Source organism: Zootermopsis nevadensis, unplaced genomic scaffold, assembly GCF_977971745.1.
Source record: "Zootermopsis nevadensis isolate Lab colony 2312 unplaced genomic scaffold, Znev_1.0 Znev_ptg000003l, whole genome shotgun sequence".
Classification (NCBI taxonomy): domain Eukaryota; kingdom Metazoa; phylum Arthropoda; class Insecta; order Blattodea; family Termopsidae; genus Zootermopsis; species Zootermopsis nevadensis.
This window is the reverse complement of record NW_028259135.1, coordinates 9,400,778-9,420,707: the sequence shown is the minus strand read 5'-3', so window position 1 is coordinate 9,420,707 and position 19,930 is coordinate 9,400,778. Positions and strand designations below refer to the sequence as shown.

The window sequence follows — 19,930 nt, the reverse complement described above, 5'->3', positions numbered from 1 at the left end:
TTAATAATTCAGTCCGTACCGCAAAGAAAACACAACTCTTCACCATTACAAAGATCAACTGGTTAACGCTGTTTAAGGAAATAAACTCCGTTTATTCTGAGAATCATACGAAACACATACACTGTACGGACAGAATGCAGAATTAAGTAATTATTAAACCAGGTGGTAAGTACAGTTACCACCGAATTTTAAATGATTGACCGCCTACAAGACTACGCGGAGGCATATAAAAAGCACTGACAGAAGCAACACGGCTAAACAGCGGTGCCTCTGAGAGACAAACAACCAGCAAAACTGTCCAAACAAAGTCATGGAGTAATTCAAACGTCTTTTGATACAGCCATTTGCGAGCTGTAAACAAACACCGGATCATTTAAACAAATTACTAGCTAGAAATGACGTCAATGTAGGCTAACCTTGCATGAAGCCACATAAAGCTGTGATTAGAGTAAAACCTTCGATTAATTCTGATGCTAAATACGTTCGTAATACCGATGCCACAAAATAAACTGCTGGAAAACTTAGCGAGGCTGGGCTTAAAAATAATGAAACACAAAGAAGTATTTCTTTAGAATATTTGTAAAATTTAACTAAGAACTGAACCATGAAGATGTATGTGGAAATGGAGATAGAGCTCCACGAATTCTTAACCTCGACGCTATAAGGAAATAAGTGGCCAGCTTCACGCTTAGACCACTTTAATCGTGAGGAAAGAGCTCGTTGGATTGGTCAGTGACCGCATCCAACTGAGGGTCCAGTAAAGAAAGGAAAATACTTCCCCACACCGGGATTCGATTCCTAGTCAATTGTACAGAGTGTCCCAAAAAAGATTTTTACACACAAAGTTAATATTTCGTATTATAATTTGTGCACACCTTTTTTTGGGACACCTGTATTTTGTTACCAGGCATTACGGTGATCTATCCGGGCTCTACAACAGCCTGAAGGTGTCTCTGGATGTATCTGGTTTGGAAACCAGATGAAAATCATTTGGGCTTCGGGATAATCAGGAATGAATACGTTCCTACAGGATTCAGACTGTGTAAAACGGGCTGAGAGATTCCCCAGGCCTTTGGGTGGTCTGCCCACAAGTCGTCACCATAGCGACTGTCGAGACTTCAGGTGACAACAGACCCGAGGCGCGCGCGCGCTAACCCCTGCTACCGGGTGCCCAAGAAGTGAGGCCATGACAGAAAACAATGTAACTTGCCCAATTCATTATAATCCATACGATAAATTTAAAAGTAAGTAATCCAATTTGCAAATAATTTATATTTTCTTTTACGCATATTTCCCACCGTAGTGATCTATGGATGCATTAAATGACCACCGCTGTTTCAACATTGGTTATATCTAGCTTCCGCAGGTGACCGTCAACATACACAAGCATATGGTGTTTTTAACATACGTTTTGTATGTTCTAATTACAAATTATAAGAATAAGAGCAAATTATGAAGAAAAACAGTGAGAATGGCGGATAAAAATGAGCTCAGAACGTTGTTTAAGATACCACACGGTATAACTAGAAATAGATGGGAGGATAACATTAAAATAAATTTTAGGTAAACAGGATTGGATTCATCTGGCACAGGTAGGGGACTGGAGGCGCGCTCTTGTGAACGCGATAATGAAGCTTCAGGTACGAAAACGTACGAGTAATTTCTTGACTAGATGAGCGTAGTATCAGCTTCTCTTGATCAACTCAGTTCCATGCAGTTAGTTAGTTAGTTAGAGAGTTAGGCTTACTTCTAATTTCACAGTGCGTCGCTCGCTTCACATAAAACGGCCCACTTCAGAGAGGCAACCCTACATTATAAAAATACCCTGAACCGAAATAATGTGGCGGACATGCACATTCAAGTAGAACTCCTTCAGTCCTCTCCTCCATCGCCGTAGTCAATCGACGTACTCGGTTAAGAATCCCAGCAATACATCACAGCACAGAGTGCAGCAGAAAACGGATCGTCTAGCCAGTATTTATCACACGTCGGTAGATTGATTGCACATTGGCTTCCGAAAGTAAATTTCCCTCCGCATAGACCGAGTACGCGGTTTACTTTTTTCCCAGGATAACACGAAACATTTTACAGCGGGGTACATTTGACGACGATCAATACATTAGATTATTTTACGTCGAATGATACAGCAGTTAATAAACGAGTGACATTTCATGTTCTCAAGGCGGGGCATATTAAGATGGCTGTTTTCAGGAACGTTGCCCTGATGATGGAATCAATAATAACCTCTGAAACGTCGATAAAGTTGATACAGAGCCGTCTTCAATGAATAAAGAATTGTAGAGGATGTCGAATGACGTGGGGGTGGCCTAATTTAAAGGACTATGCCTTGATATGCCTGGAGAAACTGAGGAAAATAACGTTTTTCTCTGTTTCTCTAAATATCTTCACGGCGTGGCGGCTAAAACGACGTGTAATTTTGCCTTCTGACTTCACGTAATATCGTTCTGGGTATGAAGGAGGGCATTAAAGAGAAGGTGCCATGTTGAAACACGCAGGACACATTTCGGCTACGACGCCCTAAAGATCATTAAAACAATCTGCAAGACATAGGTCGTCGATCGTGACCAGGAAACGGCCGTGTTGAGACACACGCCCGATTTCTACGCGGCACCTTCCAACTTACGCAGGGGTGACAGAAACTGCGACTCGGCCACAAATGTGGTAGTTGTATAAGACAACTCGTGCATCATTAAACTTTACTGGCGTGACTCCGCCCGAACCATTAAACGACCCGAAGACATGCGACATATAACACCAAAATTTGCTAAATCTTAATTTGGTTGATATTAAAAAACGAACTGACAAATAAAGAAATTCCGTTAATTTAGGAAAATTAAATATTCCGAAGATGACTGTCTTCTGGGTTGTCGTCTGGCAGAAGTTCACCGACGTTTCAGAAGTAATTTCCCTGATAACGGATGGAGCAGGTACCTCAGAAACTTCTATCAGACTACACGGAGTTATAACTCAGAAGATAGCCATCTTCATGTACGCATTACGTTCATGGCTTACAAATAAAAAATGAGAAAAATGCTCAGTGCGTCGTTAGTAGCCTAAGCAAAAACAAACATGAGTAAACAAAAAAAAACTTACACAGGCGCATGGTCGCAGCAATGCAAGTGGAGCAGAAAACTATTAGTACACTGCCCGTTAAAATGTAGAAAAAAATAGCTAAATTTACCCAAACGACCTGTCAGGAATATAAACTTTCCCTTCACGTCTCTCTCTCCCAGCCGTCACTGTGCAATTTTTGTAGACAAATGAAGTTCAACGCTGCGCTCAGCGACATACGACTCTTTTAAGCACTTTCGCCGTGGGTGGTTATGGGTAAAATGAGAACAAAAATAAACAATTTTATGCTACGTTTTAACCCCTTTTAAGTCTAGTGGTAATTACAAGTACCACCTTATTTAACAATAAATAACTCTTCATTTTGTGTTTATGTGTTTCTATGATTCTCAGAATAAATGTCCGTTATTTTCTTAATCAGCGTTAACCAGTTGATCTTTGTGATGGTGAGGCGTTGTGTTTTCTTCGCGGTAGAGACTGAATTAATAAATGTTATTTAGACGAGTTTAGGCTTCAAAGTGTTAAATGACAGACAAGCGCAATATATTAATGAAGGAGTAGTGTTAATAACACGCTGTTAATGTATAGAGGCTAACCTGTACTTACTTTTCTACACACAATTTACCATTTTGAATCTTTGTTGGCAAAAATCGAATCTCAGACCAATTCCATCTGTGTTACTGATGAACTTCTGCATTCTACGTGGTTTTCTCGAATTAAATTCTGCGAGTTTATGACATTTTTCATATGCCATTACGTAAATGGACGACCGAGGAATAAAAGGCTAGCAGTGAAAGGAGATACGGGAATAAGCCCCAAAATTTACGTGTTTTATAAAAAACCGAGAGCCACCCTAAAAATTATTACTTGGATGGAGAGAGAGAGAGAGAGAGAGAGAGAGAGAGAGAGAGAGAGAGAGAGAGAGGAGTTAGCTGCTGAATGGGCTAAGAAGGGTTGGTTATATGGTTCCACCTACCCAGAACTGCGGTCGAAGGCAATAAACTGTACTGAGTAAGTGACTGAGAGAGTGCAAGTAACATTATCTTAGGTTCATATACCTGCAAGAATTCGTTCTCAGAAAGTTTCATCACGTTGAAACGAAATGAACAGTTGAGTTACCATTCACACGGCGTAAAAAAAGACGGTGCAATTGTGGGAAGAGAAATGGAGATAAATTCGTAAGTTAGCGGAATGTAATACACGTAAGAACATTTTACTTTAACATCAACAATGTAATTATTATTGTCATTGACTCTAACTGACCAACTCCGTGGAGTAAAGTCCTTCTTGATAGGCTAACAGTCGCTTAGCCGGTCACGAAGTTCCCCCTTTCCAGCACCCGAAGGCTCATCACCGTCTTCACAAAAGCCCGCCACCCACGCACCACTTTAATCAAGTCCGCACAGTTATATCCAGTTTTATTAAAATCTGTTTTAATATGATATTTTCGCATGTACCTGTGTCACCCGGGTGGCCTCGTCGCTTCAAATTTCCAATTAAAATTCTGTAAACATTCTTCATCCCTACCATGTATTCTACATGCTCCGCCCATCACACATTCTTCAACTTCTTCGATTTTATCATGTTAGTACTAAAGTGTTTGAGAAGAGCGGAAATTATGAAGTTCCTCATTACGGAGTTTTCTCCACCCTCCTTCCACTTCATCCCCCTTAAGTCCAGATATTCTCCCCAGCCCTCTCCTCAAACACCCTCAATATTTTTTTTTAAATTTCTTAAAATAGCAAATCAAGTTCCACGGCCGTACAACACAACAGGCGAAAACACATTTCGAAAGCATCGTTAAATACACAGAGACAAACTGTGATAGAGCGTCGTTAAATAACCCCAACCAACGAAAATACTCAGATGTGACGAGGTCATATTGGTCCAGTTTCTGGATCTGTAGGCGCGAACCTCTGAGGTGTAGCACTTATCTGGAAGAAAATCTCGTTCCCCTGCCAAATATTAAATCGATCAGCAATGGAACTTACGCCGATCCAGACAATTCTTATACGACCGAGAAATTTTCATTCCGAATTTTGCTTTTCGGTGCCATAAATCGATATCTGAATGATCGATACTGTCATGTGTCGGCTGATTACTTTAGGGTCCAGGAACATTTTGTAATATCCTCTCTGGTGTAATTTTTAGTTAGAGTTAACTGCATATCATTGGGCCTTCAGCGAGGAAGAGGTTGGAGGGTAAGAGGGTGTTGGTAATTATCATTGGATGCTATGGGACATCAGAGAGTGACGTGCCCGACAGCTTGCAAAAATGATGATTTTAATGTAATGGTGATAGAAATATCGAACTGAGGGTTGAAGGGTGATATATTCAGGGAGGGAGTCAAAAATTTAAATGGGGTGAAGAAATTGAGTGTATATATATATATATATATATATATATATATATATATATATGCAACTGGCGTGAAACGAGTGAATGAGAACCATGGATCTCCGAACAGAAATTTATTTTACATCTTTACTTAGAAAATTCACAGCTTCAATAACAAATGACGAGTCAGCCTGAAATGCATGCGTGAAATTAAAAACTCCAAACACATAAAACACGTCGTTGGTAATAAGCACAGAACACTTGGATATAATATAATATATAAGAAACCATTCGATATAGAAAGGTATAAATGGTAGGATAATATTAAAATGGTCTTAAAGAAATACGATATGAGGGTGTAAATTCGTTTGACGGACAAGTGCCCTTGTGAACACCATAACAAATATTCCGATTCTATAAAATGCGAGGAATTTCTTGGCGAGCTAAGCAACTATTAGCTTCTAAAATACAACTCCGCTAATGCTTCTATCTCACACGCTATTGTGGTTTTACGAAGTCAATACCAAGTCTTAAACTGGACCAAAAAAAAAGTTTTTCTTTCCCACAAAATTCATCAAAGAAAATCTTTCATTCGTAGATTGACACAACGAATATATTTGATATCACACGTGACCGTGATTCAGAGGGTCGCAAACAACAAATGAGAAACTATTTCCGAAGCCTCTCTGGTCTTGTACAATTCCTGTGGGAATTTTATGTTCTGACTTCCAAAACGGGGAAGAAATATGCTCTCGCGTTTTACAACAACTTTATCTGTTGCGCCTTGCATTTCCTTAAATTACCCTTCCATTACTTACTCTTCTCTTTACGAGGGTTCGTTTCATTTTAAAAGCATTAGGGTTCAACACTGTATAATCCTTGGCGGAGAGACCACATTTCATTATTTTACTTGCAAGGATTTCAGAGGTAGCGTGAAGGATAAACGAACACGGGAAGTAGCGTGAAGAATGAGGCTTTAATATAATCACAGACTTCATAAAATCTAAAGTAGCGACGTTTAAGAATAAGCACTGAATTCAAAAGTAACAAACAGACGCTTGATATGAATTCTCCTTGAGAGGCCAACAGTCGATTAGCTAACAAAAATATTGCCCGTATTTTAAGGTCCATTCCGGTCAACCAGCTGATCTTTTTTTAATGGTGAAGAGTTGTGTTTTCTTCGCGGTACGGACTGAGTTCTTAAATATTATTCAGACGAACTATGATTCTCAGAATAAACAGCGATTATTTCCTTAAACAGCGTTAACCAGTTGATCGCTGTAATGGTGAAGAGTTGTGTTATCTTCGCGTACGGACTGAGTTCTTAAATATTATTCAGACGAACCAAGATTCTCAAACACCTGCAATTTATGTTACTCCCTCAGAATGAGAGACCATGTTTCGCACCCATACAAAACAAAAGGCAAAATTATTGTTTTGTATATTTTCATCTTCAGGTTCTTAGAAATCAGACGGGAAGACAAGATATTTTTAACTCCCCAAATTAATATACACCCTTTTTTTGTTTTAATCACGTAAATGTTAAAAAAAACTCGACATCCAATATTCGCACAACGAGGTCTCATGCGTGGTATATTTCACTACTAGTTTTCACGGCCCTTCATATAAAAGAGGGATTTTCTACTAAACAAAAGCTCGGACAGTTGCCAGATCCGACAACTAAAATAGCTTCAGAGCTTTCTTTCCAAGGATTTCTTCATTAGTGTTTCATTATTAGAACTTAAAGTTCAGCAAATTTGTTGGTGTTGCTTTTCTGGGTTGTAGCGCCGTCTGGACTTGCACGGAGATACCAATGTTTCGAAGGAGAATAACGACCTCATCTTCAGGGATAAGACCAAAATCGACATCCTCACCGCTGTGAGAACATAAAACTTGTAACAATTATTTCAACTAGTAGTCTGTGGCTCATTAAACCTGCGTTTCTTCGTATTATTCGTATTTTAACGACGCTGTATTATCTGCATAACGTCAAAGCTTTATGATGTATGTAATTTTTCACTTTGTATCCGCTAAATGTTAAAATATACTTTATTTACGTGTGATCTGGGGGTTTCAGATTTTGGTATTTGTGGATTAAGACACCCTATCGTCTTGTAGTTCCAGATAAACCTATCACCTCCACCTTCACGGTGTTTTTCTGTCATTTTTCGTCACTGATTATTAAAATTTATTTTTGGCAATTTTATCAGATATGTCATGGTGAACTGTACAAGATGGGAAGGAAATTGTTGTCACCTTTCTTTAGGTTCCACCACGAATTCCCCTTCAAATATTGAAGAGGAAACCTCAGTCAGGACACGAACTGGTTCCTCTCTTTGACGGTCAGACTGTCTTCGTACGCTGCTGACTTAGCGTTCTGCTGTTCACGTCAGTAAACGAACAACATACATTTAAGAGCGTGGTTGCATTAAATGCGTTTCATTTTGTCAAACAGAAACTGAGAAAATAAAATCACCTTATTTGACTGAAACCTGCAGCAATGGCAGTAGGTCTATCGACGCGCCACTTATAGTGTTTATTACGAACTAGATTTTAAGGTGTTGTGTTTTGTTTTAAATTGTTGTGCATTACATACAACCTGATCTAAAGCAGTTTGCAATAATAAAATAATCAGCTTAGTTTGTAACATTCGCCCAATATGGAACCTGAAAATCACAATCGGTCTTTCCAAGCAAAAATTCTAGAATAAACCTGGTTTAGAACTGGGAATGATAATTACTGCCAACACCTGAAATGTCAAATTCGTACAGCTCCGGCGATGATCATGTGATCACAAATGTCGTACCAGCCAATCTAGATTCACCTGGGAGTCAGCTGACCTTACCCTATGACCCGTTAACGCTGCAAGATCGTGTTGGGTCGTTTGTTTACGTAACGGGATATTTCTGAGCTGTATTCAGTAAGTTACAACCGAGGAATGCGATATCAGATGGATGTAAAGCAATAAACAGAAGCAAATAAAGTGTCATATAAACAGGACTCAGACATATTAATCTGCGTTCAAGAGAAAAATGTCTTTTTTCATGTGCACGTGTTGCGTCTTACCCAAAGCAAGAGTTGGAAGAGTACAGCAATATTCATGCAATCCGAAACATAATAAAACGTGCCTACAACATGCATCTAAGAAGGTAAATTATGTAATATTACTTACTCGTATAATAACTATTAGGACATTTCAGTCCAAAAACTTTTGAAAGTGTTTATAGGAAGTTTCATTCTGTCAGAATTCTTTTCGTTAATTATCATTTTCAATAATTTCGTTGTATTATACTCTTAAAAATTATCACTAGAATGCATATTAATAAGCACATACTTATCAGAAATCAGTAATTTCCTTTTAATGTTGGCTGATTCGCAAATTGTTCAACGACACTCTCTCAACTGCAGAACTTAGACAAAGTCAAATTAGATTGGGATATGATCATAAACAGCGAGAAAGTAAGACGTGTCGTGGCCTATTTCAAAGTATTATTCCGGTTTTTAGCCTGATATAGATTAAAGCATCGAAGAACCCTAGTAAGTATAATCGATAGTTTGGCCAGATTCGAACCAGGTACCTCCAGAATTAAAGTCTAGTGGATTACAGTTACAGATGAACGAGTCTCAAACTGCCACAGCCAAACCTGGTAACGTTTTTTAAATTTCCTAAGAGAATCTAAAAAAACTGTCACGTAATTTAAAGGCATTGCAATTTATGAGTAATTAGAAACACCATATGAAGTCTGTCTCCAAGATTGCAATGCCTAGAATATATTTCCATGCTTCGAAAAGTTGACGTCGTGAGATTCCAGAAGAAAAAAAATGCTAGCCAATGTTTTAAACACGAGAAAAAATCATTTTGTAGTAACGAAGCCAGAAAAGTAGAGGGTACTCTTGAAATTGTTACCAGATTTATACAGAATGGAAAGGAAAGTTAAACATACGGAAGTTTAAAGTAACAAATGAAAGAGTCTGCTTTAAAGTGCCTACCGCTAACAAAGTTATCCGGGGTGCCTAGCGTCATCTCCTGTCAATTTCCCCGAGGATGCCGTTCGACACAGCCTATAGTCCTACGTGTATAAAGTGGCCTAATGGAAATTAATCCCCTGTATGTGAAAGGGGGGGGGCAATTCCGACACATCACACGCAACCCCCATCCCTCCTCAACCCCTTTCAACACCACACACTTTCCCCACCTCCCGGCTTTCAAAGCAAACTAGAAAACACATGTCAGTAACACTTATAGCTTGAAAATGCAGACAGCAGGTCCCTTGAAATGTTTAACCCTTTCAGACGCAGTGGAAACTATATGTTACATCTCTTTTAACATTCGGTAACATTGTTTTTAACCCAGATTATTTTTAGGTTTCGTTTTCAGTCATAAAAAACAGGGGTAAAGTTTTTTTAACAACATTAATCAGTCGATCGTTGGCATGGAGACGCACCGTGATTACTTCGACGTAAGAACTGAAATTTTAAAATATTTAGATAAATTTAATGTTTCAAAGGGCTAAATACAGCGTCTGTTGCCGGATGCTGAAACACAATGCCGCATTTGGCATGCAAGTGTACCCCCAAATTAATTTACCAAACCCGCAAAACAAGTTGTCCATAGCTTCATCTGTACACGAGAGGAATTAAAAGCGAAGACAAAAACTTCTTTTTCTGAGCGGGACAACCGTTACATGCCGCTGATGGCAAGCCGTCAACAAAACTCAGCTCAGAACCTAAATATATACCCTCATTCCCCGGTGAGATCTAAAAGTGGACTCGTCCGACTATTGGTTCAATACGTGAGGACGGTCGCATTCAGACCACTTACGGGGAGGGAAACTATGCCAACAATGGCTCAAGTTAACTCTGCCCATAATTAAAGACACAGTCATAAAATATTACTTTAATCCGGCATGAAAAACCCATTGGAGATTTAATAATCTAGATTTTTATACATTTCCATTGTTTCATTTAAACAACTCAAAGTTATTCGCGGCGATCGTAAGCCTCGACTAGCTGGCTAACAATGCAATTCGCCGGATAGGTTCTACAGCGTTCAATTGTTATGAAAGTAAAGACAATGCTCAGAGAAATACTTCCGACTTACAGAAGTGAACTACATTTGCAATTCAAGAGTTTGGCACGAAAGAGGGAACCGGTTTGTAATCGGAAGTTCTCAGGTTCGAATCTCGCTTTACTCCAGTCCGCAACGTCAAAGAAGTAAATAAACTTGCAATGTATCACGTCAGGGTCCGTGTGTGTACTTAGACAATTGAAAGCGACGGACAATAACAGAAGTGTTCTCGCATAACACACGAGCACACACGGAGCATTGTTCTAACATACTACTGCTTAAGTATAAAACAAACGGATTCAGTTGGAAGTTACGTATATACATATCTTGTTTACCTTTTGTTCAACAACGAAGTCCATTGAGTATCGAAATCTGTTTGAAAAGATGTCTTGATCGTTGTCAAGAAAATTAAATACAGCCAGATGAAAGAAGAAAACACTTACAGAAATTCTCCAGATATTCTGTGCACATATTTGAGCACGTCCGTCGCGTTCCGTTTCCTAGCCTCACTCCATATGCTACAGGGCGTTTCGTTTAAAATTCAAACCCCAACTACTACAACGGAATTTGTAATATCAACGTAACAAGTTGCTTTTAAGTCTTATTTGTAACGAATAACTCACAGAACAGCTCCACACCTGTCAACGCCGTCCCAGGTTCCTCTCAAAACTTCGTTACCAGTCCATGTATTGTTGTCTTTTCCAACAATTCCTCGTCGGGACACGCATTGTTGAATGCTTCAAGAACAGCTGAAAAATATTTCGATGCCAAGTAATGTTCGAGAACGACAACACGTTCTGGTCATAAGTACTCCTGCACATCTTTTGCGCAACTGGTATGAGCAGCGGCCTAGCAACAAATGTGACATTTACTCTAGCATCAAAACAATGTTGGGATAGTCTATTAATACGGGGATGGGGCCTCCCTCCTATATATCTTTTTAAATCGTAGTACGTGATTACTTTCGGGTTGAGCTTAAAACGGAGCACCCTGTAGATGAGAATAAAACTGACACAGCCGCAAATCTTAATAAATTTATTATGGATGTCTGACCGTCAAAGGCCTGCATTCTTCTGAGAACCTTAACGTCCAAACAGAAATTTATGGCGGTTTCAGAATGAAAGTTCACAGATATATAAACAAGGTAAAGCCGCCATTTTGTCTACAACAATGAGAATGGTAGTGGTAATGTGTGGCCCTCTAAGTAAATCATTATATACTACAAAGTGTCCTAAATTGCATAACGTCCGGAGAGAAATTCACTGGAAGTTTCGGAACCCACGACCAATCCAAACTCTCCTATCTCGCTACGGCTTGCGATCCACGCCCCTTCCTTGCATGTGACGCGACAGATTTCCACCACAATTTTTAAGAGCACGAGGCCTCTGCGTAACTCTGAAGCAGATGGAATGGGCAGCTTCCGGACACACGTCTGACAAGCTGTCTGTCTTCCTTTCCACATTGTACACCTGCTGAATTCGTTTAACAGAACACCTGCTGGAGGACAGAAATCCATTCCTGTACCTTCTGTACCTGACATTACGTTGTGGACGCCGAATATAATACACCGACGTTAGCAGTGGCGAATAACCAGTGACAGATCTTTTATTAACGTACAAAATAATTGTCATAAAAATGCAAAGTTGTCATCTGTGCTTAATTAAGCGAGGTATAACTCCACGGATTCTTAACCTGGACAGGATGGGTGGGCCCCAGAGGCGGTCAGAGCGCGGCGCGAAGAAAAAGAACTCTGCCCCAGTTCGAAATCGAAGCCTGACCATTCAGTACTTATCCTAGTCACTATGGTGACTTAAATATGGCAAAGACCCACACCAAGTAACCAGAGACCTGAACTAAGATTTCGCGACTTAATTATATACTTTAGTCAACCTTACGTGCAACTGGCTAAATTATATCGAATGGATTATTTGCGTCCCACATACAATACCGAACAGTCTGAAGGTGCCACCAATGTTTCGGTGAAAAATACCGCTTCCATCTTCAGGGCGGATGTCCTCTACATGGCGTCACAAGAAGATCAACAGGGAAATGTCACAAATATTCCTTCTCTTCCTGTCCTGACTGCAATTTTATCGTCAAAGAGGAATATGGAAAGAGACAAATGTTCACGTGCAGACGCGATGAAGCCAAGAAACACGTGAGAGCAGGTGGGCAGGGACTGATGTATGGGAGCGACAGGGCATTTTGAAAAGGGACAAGAGTTTGCCATGGAGCAGACATCTTTCTTGCGTGTAATGCGAAATTAAATACAGCTAAGACCGATAACACTCAAACGCAAATAAGCATTTATTTACAGCGAGACGGCCATATCTGCCTGTCCCTTCGACATACAAGTTCATAAAGACCGCATTACAGAGCTCACGGTACAAAAAAAATTCTTCGGCTCAGTCGCTTAAAGTGATCAATAAATTCGTTGCTCTTTGTAATATCCAAAAGTTCATCAGCGTGTTCACAAAAATCCGCCTTCCGTCGTCATCCTGAGCCAAATGAATCCAATCCACAACCTACCTCCAAGTTCGATTTTAATATTTCTCTCCCATCTACAACTAGATTTTTCAAGTTGTTTCTTCCCTTCAGGATTTTCACCCAATAATTTTCATATATTTATCATCTCCCCCAGCAAAAATACAATGGAATAAAATACAGTAGATTCCGGTTAATTGGGTCAAAGTGTTTTAGTCCCGATGTGTCCCAATTAACCGGAATCCACTGTATAAAATTTAAATATAACAAAGGAAGAAAATAAACAAACAAAAAATAATTATATGAACAAAGAAAATTATTATAAGGGGGAGACAAGGAAGGAATGGATCTATAAATTTTGTTTGAATGCTGTGTATTTTATTAAATATAAATGAAAGACTATTTAACTCTTAGTTAAGTGTAATAGTCGTATATTTATCGCTTTAATTTCTAGTACGAGACAAATTCATTCTCACTGGACGCTCAAGAGTTCTCAGAGAAAACATTTCATAATGAGAAATCTGGGAAGAGATTTTTTGGTGGAGTAGACGCCAAACTCCTGTCCGAAAGCCAGCGCAGAGCACGTGAAACCTCCGCTCCTACGACACCTGGCCTTTCTCCAATAAGAGATACCGTAATAGTCGGCCTAACGTTTTGTGAACGCAATAAATGCGATTTATAAAATCATTCTCCACTATCTTTAGATCCTGCAAGTGGTCCCAACCCTTCGGGGTTTCCAAACTAAATTTCTGCGTTCATTTCTGATTTGCCCCACGAATGTTAGGTGCCCCGCAGACATTTGATGAAGGCATCACCAAGACAATGTTGGTACTGTGGGTTTCTGCGCCGTGTAGACTCGCGGGTAGGTACCAGCGTTTCGGAGAAACAGCCTCCATCTTCAGGAATGAAGAGTCTACAAGACGCCACAAGTCAGAACATCGTTATCCTCGGATCTCAAGAGAAGGGGATTTCGCGTCATTGCGAAATTACAGCACGAGGCCGTAGTCTGTCAGTCAAGAGATTCTGGTACTAAACTATTTCACGTTGTATATTTGGATGTCGAAAACTCTTTCGTCACATTGTTGGCTTGGGAGGTTAATTATTTTTGGAGCCAAAAATAGTTTTGCTCCTGAAAATATATCGTTTGTTTACCTTAGTCTGCCCTAGAAAGAGACATACAACACTGTCCGTATTCATAACAACCATAGCTTCGTTTTGTGTTTAATCATATTCATTTGCAAATGTATTATTGACAAGAAGATGGCTATCTTCTGGGATGTTGCGCGAAGGAGTCTGGTAGAAGACTATCGACGTTTCGGAGGCGCTTACTCTATTAGTAACCTTCCTGCACCCTGCTTCGATCAACGTTCCGTCCTAGCTGACTGGTTACTGTATATCCAACCTCATCGCCCTGATGAAGGCGGCACCAAGCACCTCTGAAACGTCGGCAAACTGCTACCATAGTACACAGCGCCACAACCCAGAAAAATGTCATCTGTTGACTACTTCATTTCTTTATTGCCTGAAACACAGTCGCTGTATCTTCCCGGCTTGTGTATCAATTCAGTGTATTTATGGTTTCCATGGTAACACCGTCTGGATTTGATACAGACGTGACATTGGGGCGTTAGACCTAATTTAATTGTGAATAACAACCGGGACGATTATAAGTGCCTGTGTTTATTAAATACGGTTTTCATGTTGGTCCATGGCAGGAGTTCCGCTAGAGCGTCCTCCGATGAACGGCTGGCTAAAATGAGTAGGGTTTTGCCCAAAATGGACTTTACTTTATTTAAATATGTGTAATTTGTAGAGTATGTGCAGGATCAGCCCCCTAGTAGGGCCCGCGGTCGCTGGTGTTTATCGTAAATGGGGTCATATTGACCTAATTGCCTAATTTGGGAGTTCTCACTTGCTTGACTTTTAGCGTAGAATTTATTTGCTAGCTTCCTGACATGGTTGCGGAACGTCTCCATGCCAGTTTGCTCATGTAAAATTTCGATTGACGTTACGCTTGGGAGTTTCGTTATAATTCTGAGCACCTTGTTCTGAAAAACTTGGAGCTTACTGACGTGAGTTTTGGCCTCGTGTCCCCATGCCGGGGCCGCGTATGTTTTATAGATTGTAAGTGCGAGGTTAATGTTGATGGAGGAGGACTTGTTAAGGATTGGATAGAGTTGGCTGAGCCTGTGGTTGGCTCCACATACTGCTTTATTTATATGTGGTTTGTAGGTGAGTTTGCGGTCCAGGATGACGCCAAGGTATTTGGCTTCATTTACCCGGGGGATGGTTGCTCCAAAGATCTTCAGGGGAGGTACTTCGCTGCGGAGGTGCGACAGCCGTTTAGAGAATAATGTCACCGCGCATTTATTAACGTTAATCTTAATCCTCCATTTTTCAAACCAAGGCTCGAAAGTTGTAATGGCTTTATTCAGTTTATTTGCCGCCAACTGTACGCTGCCTGATCGAGCAGTGACGCTCGTATCATCAGCGTAAATCGAGACGGCCACATTATTATCATTTTCTATGGTTGGTAAATCATTTATATAAATATTGAATAAAACTGGCCCTAACAGGCTGCCTTGGGGGACTCCTGCCTGAATGGGGCGCCGTGTAGATTCCGAATTTCCGTAGACAACCGTGAAGACTCCCAACTTTGCGTGACATATTGATATGGGAGCGGACGTCATAGAAAACACTGGAATTACGTAAGAGGCAGGCAACTTGCTTCTTCTTCTTGGTTTTTCTCTGTCTTCACGCAAATGCTGAGATGGTTCGCAAGTTCCAAGTTACCACTGCATGCTTCTCATGCAGCCCTCCCGATTTAAACTCATCAAAATTTACCACCACTTAAAGTCGTCAAAATTTACCCCCCAACAGTAGAAACCTCTAAATTATGTCCTAAACTTAAAAATCAATAACTTCAGCATTTTCTAATACACAATTCAAAATTCCATCGTTTTTGCTTATTCTTCTTCTTCTGTAAAGACGAGGTTTTCACGGAGAGAGGTAAACGGACGAAACAGATAAAGGATGAAATGGGGAGATGTGTGGCGATAAAACGAACAGGTGTAAAGAATGGGAAACAACGAAGGAAGGCATAAGAACGAGGAAAGAGTCGAAGATATGAAGAAGAAGAAATAAAATTTCCCGCTGAATCTTGACGTTCATTTTACACTTCGGGTAGTAAACAACGCGAACAGTGACGGACAAGAGTCGACGAAGATTTCTGCTTCTCTACCCTTCATCTTCTTCGTCTTCTTTGACAATACCCAGTCTCTTAGCGACGGATTTCACATTGTTAATAACCTCTTCCTGTACCAGGTTAAAACTCATCGCAAGCAAAGCAATTCCGAAGAGCAGATACAAAGAACACAGAGCAATGCTGACGGTGGCATCTTTGTTCTGAACTCGCTTCGCAGGTACAAAATCACCAAATCCAATCGTAGTCAACGTTATGAAACAGAAATAAGCAGAATCAAGAAAAGACCATTTCTCCCATTTCATAAACAAAATCGCTCCACAGAGGATGTAGGTAACGACGAGAAAGACGCACAGCCAAATCGGGACGGGTTTCGACCTGCTCGGTTGCACGCCACTGTAATAATAATAATCATAATCGACGAAATAATCGACGGAGTCGTCAAAGTCAGGGTCTTCCCTTAGTCTGGAGAGGCGATGGGGCCTGGGCTGTCGCTGAGACTGCTGTCGGGTGATGGCGAAGCCCATCGGCGACATGATCCTGGGACGGCAAGGCGAAGGCTGGCGGGCATCACCGGTGTATCGGTGATGCCCGCTGCCGGGATACGACCCCATGTAACCACCTCTACTACGAAGACTGCTTTTTTGAGAATCTCTCGTAAGCGCTGTTGGTGAGGGAGGCAGTGATGAGGACGCCATGTCAACCGCCAGATGGTGTTGCTGTCTGCCTCCATCTCTGTCCGCCGTAGAGTCGTTCTTTGCTGAGGACGAGTTAACGCCTCTGGGCACACCGATGACACCCGCCTCCTCACGTTCTATGGCATATTTGTTGGACAGAACCGGCACGGCTGTGGTATCCTGGAGGTTTTCGCTGTCACCACCAACACCTGAAACGCAATTCTACAAATGTCGCATAACACCTCATACGTCACCAAGCACAGACGCCGCTTTCATCGAGTTTCAACGTCGAACTACAGGCCTGTTGGTACATATCGATGTTCCTAAGAAACACGCTGTCTCAGCCTTCAGCCCTGAAGACGTAGGCAGCATGTTCTTTCGAAACGTTATTATCTACCTACAAGTCTCCACGGCATTGCAACCCAGAAGATGAACACAGACATCTCCACCGCAATGAAAACAATACAAGCCATTCTCTGTTACTTTCAATGCATGCGACAAGAAGTGCAAACAATCTTCCGTGAGTAGAGAACATGCGATGACGCCTGAGTGCAGGGTGTTGAGGGGGATATTTAGGGTAAAGGAGGGGTAAGGCGACAGTGAGGAGCTTCATAAATGCACTATTCACAAAATACCGCCAAAAGATTTAAGCTGTCCTGCATAAATAGAGACCTCGATTCGAGTTCGTCCCCCGTCAAAGGATGAGGGGAGGTTAATAATTAAAGAAATGTTTCAGAATCTGGACAGGCCATATAAAGCAAAATCCGTAAAGGCTACACAAGAAACAGAAGAATAAATTCATTGCAACGCCATTTTTTTAATTTTCTGCGTCCCGAAAGAACATGGCGGACTCAATGCGAGTTGTAAGCGACACTAGCGACACTTAAAAACAACGTCCTGAAATAAAAATCCGAATAAAATACTGTTTAAAAGTCGACAATTACAAAGCTGGCAAGGGTGAGAATCCAACAAATTTAACTTTCACAGATTCAACTTCGAAAAAAAAAATGTTGAGCATAAACACTGACAGTAATAATGAAAACAATGTGGCACATACAAATTGTTGTAAACAATAAAGAAATCGGGCGCGTACAGAAGATGGTCGTGAGATTGTAAACTTATAGATAGAACTCCTAAGTATGAACTTAAAAAGGAGAGGTTTATAGGGCCGTAAGTCCGACCAATAATATGGAAGTACCCTTCAAGATTTCTGGCGGGAACTCTTCGCTATAAAAGTGCGCACGACACGGTAAGGAGGGATGAAACAGTAAATGTGAACGACGAGAAAGATTTCCGGGGAAAGTCACCGTGGTTAGAACTCTAATGCACCTCTCACACACACAACACCTGACAATTTACTCAATAAACGCGTACACTCAAAACGTTACGCACAATTCTGTTAATCATGAATTAAATCAGTTATTTAGTAAGTTAATTGTTCAATTAAGTCAGTAAGACAACCAGTTAGTTTCTCACGCAGGAATCCAATTACTTAACCGACTTGTTGGTTAATAAACCAGTTAGTTAGTCCACTGCTTATTTAGATATTCAGTTAGTAACATAGTCAAGTTTTAATTAATCAATAATGGCAGTCACTTAGCAGATTCATCAATCAGCTTTAATAAATTTCCGTGTTCTAGGTCATGACGAGATTTAGTCTCACCACACTCACAAACATTCCAAAGAAACGTATCGCCAGCATCTTCAGGGTAGAAGTGACTTAAGATAGGGCCCAAGAAGGAACAACGCCCCGAGATAAGCCACACAAAAGACAAAACACCCACATCTTGACTCATTACTACCGTGAAGAATGAGGTGACACGTTCCTCCGAAACGTCTGTAAGAGAGTGCGACACCGCACGGCGTCGTCACAGCCGGAGATCTGCCTACCTGTGTCCAGGGTAACCCCGCCGTGGCTGGGTACCTGCAGCGCGGTGTCGGAGAAGCGAGAGTACTGAGACGCCCTGTTGCCCTGCAACCCGCGCCCCATCGTCGACAAATCTCGGTCTCCGTTGTCGAAGTACCTGCAGTGACACAACATCAGGGCAGTCACATCACGAGTCGGCCCGGCGCGACGTTCAGGGACAAAAAAAAAACGCGCGAACGTGCGCCTACGCGCATGTCTGTCCGCCCACATTCAAATTCTCGAGATTTTCACGAACTTTGACACTGGAAAGTTCTACTAATACACAATCCAAACCTCGTTAAAATCGTAAAACAAACAACCCACGCGAGTCGCGAGGAAATCTCCCAATAGAGGAATTCGTGGGGGGATCCCAGACAAAAGCGCAACGTACGGGAATCCTCCGCAACGTCATCACCACCAAGCCAGACGCCGACCAGCGCAAAAGTCACTGACCCAATACAGACCTGAAGATGGAGCTTAGCTGTGCGAGAACCTCAAATCTTACGAAGTATCTCTACTGTTCATTAACTCTCTGGGCAACAGATTTCTTTCTGGAAGAGACGAACTTGAAGAACAATGGGCAACAGAAAACGGAATCTCCATAATCCGGGCTTGAGTACGCGAACAACCCTCTCGGCTTTAGGTTCAGTATACGATGTACGTATATTTTAATTGAAGCCATAAACCTTAGTTCTAAGGATTTAGTATGTGGGTTGATTTGTCTTCAGCACAGGTCCCGCGAAACACGTTTTATTCTCTCGGTGCTATAATTCTGCATCGTTTATTTCGGAACGAAATCGCTGTAGTGTGAACAGACTCATAAAACACGCTTCGATTATTCCATATAGGTCGCCCACGTTTCAAATTTATTCACAAAATGAACAAAGCACACTTAAATTCTGTTATAAAAACATGCTTGTTCGATTCTGCAAAACCCTCGATTAAGAGATATCTCGTGTTATCAGGGCTAATAAAAAAAAGCTAGATTCTGGAGCGAAAACGTGTAAAATTTAGAGTAAAAACAGTTTTGTACTTTCACATTTAGCTTTTACAACTGAATGCAATAGTATCGTAAGTGCTAAGTTCCATATTTAAAGTTTGTCTTTTAGTGTTATCTGAAGCCAAGGGCTTTAACCCTTCAAAGCCCGGAGAGAGGGAGAGGGGGG

The 19,930-nt window shown here is 41.0% G+C and overlaps 1 protein-coding gene across 7 annotated transcripts in view; it reads right to left on the bottom strand.

Moving 5' to 3' along the window:
* Positions 1-12,778: 12,778 nt before the first annotated feature.
* galene (potassium two pore domain channel subfamily K member galene) overlaps positions 12,779-19,930 on the bottom strand; it is a 33,227-nt gene continuing 26,075 nt past the window's right edge. For all 7 annotated transcript variants that reach the window (XM_087342400.1, XM_087342401.1, XM_087342402.1 and 4 more), the window contains 2 exons: positions 18,749-18,882; positions 12,779-17,067 (listed from right to left, as the gene is read on the bottom strand). In XM_087342400.1, coding sequence (XP_087198526.1) covers positions 16,217-17,067; positions 18,749-18,882 — 985 coding nt within the window. In that variant the 3' untranslated portion in view covers positions 12,779-16,216. The remainder of the gene's footprint in view (positions 17,068-18,748; positions 18,883-19,930) is intronic.